General features: G+C 36.0%; 2 protein-coding genes across 2 annotated transcripts; both read left to right on the top strand.

Moving 5' to 3' along the window:
* The first annotated feature begins 3,604 nt into the window (after positions 1-3,604).
* Positions 3,605-4,638, top strand: LOC103506552 (putative phospholipase B-like lamina ancestor). Its single transcript, XM_026821656.1, has 3 exons — positions 3,605-3,779; positions 4,354-4,426; positions 4,553-4,638. The coding sequence occupies exons 1-3, from the start codon at positions 3,670-3,672 to the stop codon at positions 4,631-4,633; spliced, it is 264 nt and encodes an 87-aa protein (XP_026677457.1). The 5' UTR covers positions 3,605-3,669; the 3' UTR covers positions 4,634-4,638.
* A 1,958-nt stretch (positions 4,639-6,596) lies between these two features.
* On the top strand, positions 6,597-7,290 carry LOC113466269. The gene is made up of 2 exons (XM_026821504.1): positions 6,597-6,737; positions 6,869-7,290. The coding sequence occupies exon 2, from the start codon at positions 6,874-6,876 to the stop codon at positions 7,288-7,290; it is 417 nt and encodes a 138-aa protein (XP_026677305.1). The 5' UTR covers positions 6,597-6,737; positions 6,869-6,873.
* Positions 7,291-8,254: the final 964 nt, after the last annotated feature.

Here is an 8,254-nt window from a genome sequence, read left to right as displayed (position 1 = left end):
GTTTTGTAGATCGACGCTGTAGTCGAAGGTCCTGTTACGGCCAAAGCGGGCATCTAAATGGGCCGTTATTTGGTCCCAGGTCTTTTCACCTTGTTGGGTGAAATTCCTCAAACACACCTGGGCAGAGCCTTCTAAGTAGAATACGAGGTAGTCCAATTTCTCTGTATTGGACCACCCGTTCAGCTTAGCAAATTTATCGAACAAGGAAAGAAATTCCTGGAAGTCCTCATTATTTCTTCCAGAAAATTTTGTGAGATTAATCTTGGGTGTCATTTTGTGGATTTTAATTACACTACCACTATTAGGAATATTTTTCGGTAAGGGTGTTGAATTTTTATTTCCTAACGTTCCCTGATCTTGAGGTCTAAGAGTTGACGATTCGTTCAGGACAGGGAGGGAAGAAAAGATATCAGCCGTCTGGTCAGCTCTTGGGATAGATGAGAGGTCTCCAAAAGATTCACTATTCCTATCTCTAAGATCCGACAGTTGAAGATTTTCGACGTTTAAGCCTAGACTGCCTAACGTATCTTCCGGTGTAGGCGCAGCGTCCTCCGTATCGGACTCTAAAAGGTTTTCTAAAGTATCTTGGGTGACTGTCGAAACGAAATATGACCCGCAAAAATGAGGATCTTTATCTTCCTCTAGGATATTCTGGGATAGAAATCTACAAAGTCGAAGTTGCAGGTCTCTCTTAAGACCTACCGTAATTAACCCAACTGACTGTAAACATTTTCTGAGCGAAGAACTAGAAGCTTTTGATATTACCTTAGCTATATGTTTGTTACGGGCTTCCCTAGTCGCGATAGAGTCTCCAAAGGTATCCAGTTTTAAACCAAAATTGTTAGGATTGAAGTTCATCACATTTTAAATATCGAATCAAACAGTGGGAAAAACAATAGACAAATTCGGTAAGGCAGTTAGGATTGAAGTTCATCACATTTTAAATATCGAATCAAACAGTGGGAAAAACAATAGACAAATTCGGTAAGGCAACTAATAAAAATAAAAGGAAATAAACAAAAAAAAAAAATAGAACAACTATTGGGGACGAAATTAAATTAAGTAATAGTAAACAAAGTCAGTAGGTATCAAAAATAAAACCGAACAAAATAGGTAACGACCAATGAAAAAAAATTAAAAAAAAATCAATCAAATCCAGTTAAAGAAGTAATTCGTAGGAAAATGTAAGAAAATTAATGTATACCGTCAGTAAAAAAAAAAAAATTAAATAAGGTAATAAATAGGCGTTTAGAGAAAGGAAAAATTAAAAAAAAATCAATCAAATCCAGTTAAAGAAGTAATTCGTAGGAAAATGTAAGAAAATTAATGTATACCGTCAGTAAAAAAAAATTAAATAAGGTAATAAATAGGCGTTTAGAGAAAAGAAGATCCAATAATTAAGCGAACTAAAATTCAAAATATTCGCCTATTAGAGGATGGTAAACTTAAAAATAAAATGAGACTGTGCCTCGGGTCTTGGATTCGCTTTATTTTAAAGTTTTTGCTATTTATTTATTTTTTATTTTATTTATTATTATTATTTTTGGGAGGGTTTTATTGTCGGAAGAAGAGAAGGGAAATTGTGCCGCTTCGTAAAAGAAGAACGTAATAGTTTACATAAGTGAATTATTACTATCGGAACTTTACACTTGTAACTTTTACTATTTCATACTTTCGTGGAATGAGGCTCCGATATTATGAGTACAGTCTATGAACAAGTGGTTCTCAATTATTAGAATCACAGCGTCCTGTGGGCCATAAAAAAGAAAGGCTGACAGAGTGACAGATAAGATTTTGTGTAAGACTTAGAGTAGCTACTCACACTCCAACCGTCTGACAGACCTAAATCTGTCCGACCTAGGTATGTCAGACCGGAAAAAGCGTTCGACTTTTAGTTCTCTCAGACCGTCTGAAGATTGATAAAAAATCAATTAATTTTCGGACCGTCTGAGAGATCTAGAAGTTATTCCGTACGGATAATGATGAAGTAGGTAAATAGGTAATTTATACAAAGGTCATGATGATTTTTTTCAGTAAGAGAGATTTCCTAAACTGACCATTTATAACAGAGCGATATAAAAATCAATTGTAAAATAAAGGTAGTACGATCTCTGTCTCTGTGTGAACTGGTTTATTTCCCCATTCATACAACACCCAATCACCAGTAAAAGCCCGTTCCCACTTGTCGTGAGTTTCATCCATTTTTTTTTTTTTCCAAATGTCATGTAGGCAGTGTACACTGCGTCAATCAATTAGAGGAACGCTCCTATTTTTTTGGTTTTTCTCAAGCAGCTTTTTTTTCGGTTCGGTCAATTTTTTTCGGTAAAAACATTATTAATGTTCTTTGCTGTAAAGTTTAAAACTTATTCCACAAGACCGCATACCTAATTACCTACTGACCCTGTGAGTAAAAAAAAGAAAAATGAAAAACAAGAATAGGGCAATAGGACAAAAACGGACGATTTTTTAAAAGTTCCGGCTAGGGTCCGGAATTTTTTTCTAATTTTCACCAGTAGTAAAGTAATGTTCTCTTCTAAAGCACCTGGTCCAAAAATGGTGTAAAAATATTGAGGAGAAAAAAAAAGTTACGTCAACATTGAAATTTCCGCCCTGGCCGGTAAGCATAAATATATAAGAATGTGCCTTGAAGTAATGCAAAAGTGGGGCCAAAGTACAATATTTTTTTTTTTTGTGTTTTTCTGCGGACATGGATATATATCAGCTATCAATCTCAATGGTGTAGTGGTTAGTACGGTAGAATTTAGATCTAGAGATTGATCATTTAGCATAAATTTAGTAGTATATATGTATTAATCGAGGAACGACATTTGTGTTAAAAAATTGAAATTCCTTTCTATCACGATAGCTAACCAAATTTGGTAGTCGAAATCCTTTTGCTATAAGATGATTATCAAGATTATTTGACTGATAAAAGTATTCCTCTTGTAGTACAAATAAAATAATATCCTTATTGATGTTGCAATAGTACCTCTGACTTGAGACAAAGATATTCTCATTGTTACAAGAATTATTAATGCAGTACAGTGACTTTGTATTTGTAGCGAAAGTAACGTTTGTGATGAAACTATATTCCTTTTGCTATAAGATGATTACAAGATAATTTGACTGATAAAAGGATTCCTCTTGTGGTACAAATAAAATAATATCCTTATTCATGTTGCAATAGTACCTCTGACTTGAGACAAAGATATTCCCATTGTTACAAGAATTATTTATGCAGTACAGTGACTTTATATTTGTAGCGAAAGTAACGTTTGTGATGAAACTATATTCCTTTCGCTATAAGATGATTATCGAGATAATTTGACTGATAAAAGGATTGTTTTAGTTTACAGAAAATAAGGAAGAGAACATTTTAGTTGAAAGTTCGTGCAAGACTGAATTATATTTTCACCAGACACCCTCATCATCACTGGCCAAAATCAAGACTCTGACATACTATGACATTATCTATCATCTTTTTGTGTCCAGACATCAATCATCGATCGATGTGAATCAACGTCGACCATGTGTGACACACCTTTATAATTATATCATTTAGAATATTTATGAAACACCGTTTCATAAGGTTTTTCCTCACAGGTTATTGTTATCTACCATCTTTAATATGTTTCAGTCAGCAGTTCAGAGAGTGGCGGTGGGTTTAGTATGCTCAAGGTCGTAGGAGCGTCCTGGGTTCAAACCCGGGTTAGTTGGTGTTTACTTGTCAGCATTAGCTTACTGGGACTCGTAGCCCTGTATCTGGGACCTAGCTACAGGTTAGTATATCTATTTAAGGATGAGCAAATGTTGTTTACTATTCGATCAAAAGGCTTACAACCTACTTCTATTAGGATACCTACCTTCTGAATATTTTCGTATTATTTGTCGTCTTTTGAAATGAAAATAACGACTTTATGGTCTATTAATTCAGAGACAAAGAGCAAAAAACCTACATATCTACTGTATATTTAGTTTACTGGGACTCGTAGCCCTGTATCTGGGACCTAGCTACAGGTTAGTATATCTATTTAAGGATGAGCGAATGTTGTTTACTATTCGATCAAAAGGCTTACAACCTACTTCTATTAGGACACCTACCTTCTGAATATTTTCGTATTATTTGTCGTCTTTCGAAATGAAAATAACGACTTTATGGTCTATTAATTCAGAGACAAAGAGCAAAAAACCTACATATCTATTGTATATTTAGGTATTTTCTCATCAGTTGTTAGGTGTTACCTACTTAAATCCACAGTACCCAGTTTAAAAACCGTAAAACTCAGAATTAATAATTTGGAACCAACTTTGAATTTTCCAACTGATCCGTTATTTGGTTTGTCTCCCCCACAGCGCGGAGCCCGATGGCAAGTATGCGGCCACGGTATTTTATGGTAAAGAGTCCAAGTTCCGGCTAGAGTACTGGGGGCAGAATTTTTAAAATAATGTCTGCGATAAAATTAAAAAAATAAAAAAATAATAATAACAATAATAAATAAAAATAATAATACCGCTATGTAATAGGTAATAAAAGAATTGAAGGGGATTTTAGGGGCAGAATAACAACCCGGAGGATATCAAGAAGGGCGTGGCGCGAGGCTTCTATCAACCGGACATCTCCAAGACAGGGTAAGCTACTCAGCTACTTAAAAAAAAAGTTTGATAGAGAGAACTGTAACTACTGAGGTCTTATCGTCCCGAAAGCAAAGAGAAGGAAGACAGGATAGGAGAAAGCCAGCCGAGAACGATGTTCATTTTTTCTTTAGTGATTCTTAATCTTAAATACCTAACATATATTATGTGCAGTGTTTCCGTTTTAAAGGATTTTAAAATAATGTCTGCGATAAAATTAAAAAAATAAAAAAATAATAATAACAATAATAAATAAAAATAATAATACCGCTATGTAATAATAAAAGAATTGAAGGGGAATAGGTACCTAAAGATTTTACTAAAGGATGTTCAATACAATTTCAAGGATACTTCATTCATCATACTACCTAGCTACCTACCTACATAAGCTAAATTCCAGTTTCTAGTATATTTATTTATTGTTCCAAGTTCGAAAGAAATTTCGATAGCTACCTACATAAGCTAAATTCCAGTTTCTAGTATATTTATTTATTGTTCCAAGTTCGAAAGAAATTTCGCTAGCTACCTACATAAGCTAAATTCCAGTTTCTAGTATATTTATTTATTGTTCCAAGTTCGAAAGAAATTTCGTTCAATACAATTTCAAGGATACTTCATTCATCATACTACCTAGCTACCTACCTACATAAGCTAAATTCCAGTTTCTAGTATATTTATTGTTCCAAGTTCGAAAGAAATTTCGAAAAAAAAAAAAAAAAAAACATGGTTCAAGTTAAAAACAACATGGTTCAAGTTGTAGGTAGTTAGGTACTTGATTTAACATTTTACTTTTAACAAAATTTAGGCGGTGTAGCTAATAGCTGGTATCCTTCCAAACGACGAAAATTACCGAACTGAAGCTAGCCTTCGGTAAAAATGACGTCACCAGTCCGACAGTTGAACAGTTCCAATCTTCCAATTGGCGAATGTTCAATGTGATGATGTGATAGTGATACCTACTTGATAATACGGTGCGCAAGACGGCGGAACGGTTTGACACCATAGATCCGTTCTGGCATCAGGTAAGACCTTACTAAACGAACGAATCGAGTTCTAAATTTTATCTCCACAATTTTGCATTTATTTTGCCTGTCTGTTTGTTTCGCAAGATGATAACTCTCGAACAGTTAGTCCGATGTAGACCAAATTCGACACAATCGAAAATATCTCATTTACTTTGGGCAAGGGGTAACCACCGTGTTTTAGGGATTACCATAATGATTTAACTACCCTAGAAACAAGAACGCATTAGTGAGTCCAGAACGCATATTTCCAAGTCAGGAAATCAGATTAGGCTCTTGACAATATTGTCAAATTCTTCCCTATACAGTCGAACCTGGATATAAGAGAATCCAGGGGACCACCCTTTTTTTCTCTCTTATATCCAGGTTTCCACTAAATCCAGTTTCTTGTAGACACAGGAATAAAATTGCAGTTCATAATGCTGACTTTTAGACAAATTCTCTTATATAAAGGTACGATTTAAGCAAATTCTCTTATATAGAGGTAAATCGTTACCTTGGGCCAGAAAAAGATTCTCTTATATCGAGGTTTCTCTTATATTTCTTCTTTTATATCCAGGTTTTTGACTCAAAAATGAAGGGCCCAGAAATTTTTCTCTTATATCCAGGTTCGACTGTACCTACATTTTACCTAAGTATTTTACTTTTTACGTCACACTTCAAGTAGGTATTACTTAGTTTGATTTTTCATCAAGAGTGCGAAACATCACTTTGTCCTATTATCTTGATGACATCCATAAAGGGGGAAAACACTCTTAGCTACCTATTTACAGCCTATAAATTATCTAATCCTTCTGTATGATTGTGTAGGAGCAATAAATAAGGACGATATTGATATTCCGTTCCAAACAATGTCGTGTTGCATCGAGTGAAGTGAAGTGAAGTATGAGTTGCATTGTTAGATTGTTAATGCAAGTGTAAATGATTAGTTATAGGAAACGAGTTCAAGTACAAAGTCCCAGGAGTACGATACTTCCAAACGATCTCAAAATAGCAATTCAAATAGTTTTAGTCAATCCTCATCGAGTGCTCCTTCTAGTTTCAAATCAATCGAAACCAATAACCACGAACCAAAACCACTAGATCAAATGCTGCGGGTAAATCTTAGCAAATCCAATGCGATAGAATCAAGTGAAACCCAAAGCCGAACACCAAGTAGCTCTGAACAAGATCAATTGATATCTGCAACAATAACCACGAACCAAAACCACTAGATCAAATGCTGCGGGTAAATCTTAGCAAATCCAATGCGATAGAATCAAGTGAAACCCAAAGCGGAACACCAAGTAGCTCTGAACAAGATAAAGTGATATCTGCAGATATGAATTCTGCTTCAACCACATCGAAAGCCTTTGTAAAGTCTACTGTACCCCCACCAACCCGTGACCTTGCACCCAGGATAGATATTCAATTCAAAGCCGTCAAAGATCTCCTACACAGCAAACCAAGTGAGGTTGTGAAATCTACTGCTGTGGGTGCAGGGCTAGGGTTCCGTAACATGACTAAACAATTCCGTGGTATAATCGATGTTAAGATCAACCAGGGTGACGCAGACTTCATTGCTATATCTGGTCCACCTTACTATCGACCCATATGTATAGCCGTCATGAAATTTAATCTCCACTTCACAAGATAACAAATATGTGAGATACGAGATATAAGAGAGAGGCGGTAAAAAAAATTAATGGCTTACACGTGTTTCTGCCTATAGTGTAATTATCAACTTCTTCTTCTCCTCCTTCTTCTTCTCCTTCCTCTTCTACTTCTTCTTCTTCCTCTTCCTCTTCTACTTCTGCTCCTAGGGATAATTTGTTTGTAGTCTTATCGGTAGGTATTACAGTCAGGTATGTAAGGTACTTACTACATATCCGAATAATGATTTGAAGACTAACAGGTAGGAATTTGTTCTGGTAAGCAGAAGGTGCTTAGTTCGAAAAATTGACCCTCAATTTCCATACCTAACTTAACCAACATCCAACTTCACGTAGAAAAAGTATTTTCCCCCCAACCGTTGCGAGAACGAAACATACAAATGCTGCGGGTAAATCTTAGCAAATCCAATGCGATAGAATCAAGTGAAACCCAAAGCCGAACACCAAGTAGCTCTGAACAAGATCGAGTGATATCTGCAGATACCGAGTCCAAGATAAATTCTGCTTCAACCACATCGAAAGCCTTTGTAAAGTCTACTGTAGCCCCACCAACCCGTGACCTTGCACCCAGGATAGATATTCAATTCAAAGCCGTCAAAGATCTCCTACACAGCAAACCAAGTGAGGTTGTGAAATCTACTGCTGTGGGTGCAGGGCTAGGGTTCCGTAACATGACTAAACAATTCCGTGGTATAATCGATGTTAAGATCAACCAAGGTGACGCAGACTTCATTGCTATATCTGGTCCACCTTACTATCGACCTAAGTCAGCACCAAACAGCACTAAGAATGAACTGAAAGCCACCAATCTGTTGACAAATAGCACCGCCAAGACACAATCCTTCACGTCTTCACCAGAGCAGAGTAGTGCTGCTGGGCCAAGTACCAATGTGGAACCGTTCCAATGGTCCAAGAGTTTCATCAAGCATCAGCAACACATTGGACATC

Source organism: Diaphorina citri, unplaced genomic scaffold (genome assembly GCF_000475195.1).
Source record: "Diaphorina citri unplaced genomic scaffold, Diaci psyllid genome assembly version 1.1 scaffold12, whole genome shotgun sequence".
Taxonomy (NCBI): Eukaryota; Metazoa; Arthropoda; class Insecta; order Hemiptera; family Psyllidae; genus Diaphorina; species Diaphorina citri.
This window is presented reverse-complemented; position numbering and strand designations above follow the sequence as displayed.

Excerpts from the sequence above, each read along its gene's own strand:
- LOC103506552 (XM_026821656.1), top strand. The coding sequence starts at position 3,670 with ATGCTCAAGGTCGTAGGAGCGTCCTGGGTTCAAACCCGGGTTAGTTGG. Across the intron at positions 3,780-4,353 it reads TATCTGGGACCTAGCTACAG|CGCGGAGCCCGATGGCAAGT; the intron begins GTTAGTATATCT and ends TCTCCCCCACAG. Across the intron at positions 4,427-4,552 it reads AGTTCCGGCTAGAGTACTGG|GGGCAGAATAACAACCCGGA; the intron begins GGGCAGAATTTT and ends AGGGGATTTTAG.
- LOC113466269 (XM_026821504.1), top strand. The coding sequence starts at position 6,874 with ATGCTGCGGGTAAATCTTAGCAAATCCAATGCGATAGAATCAAGTGAA.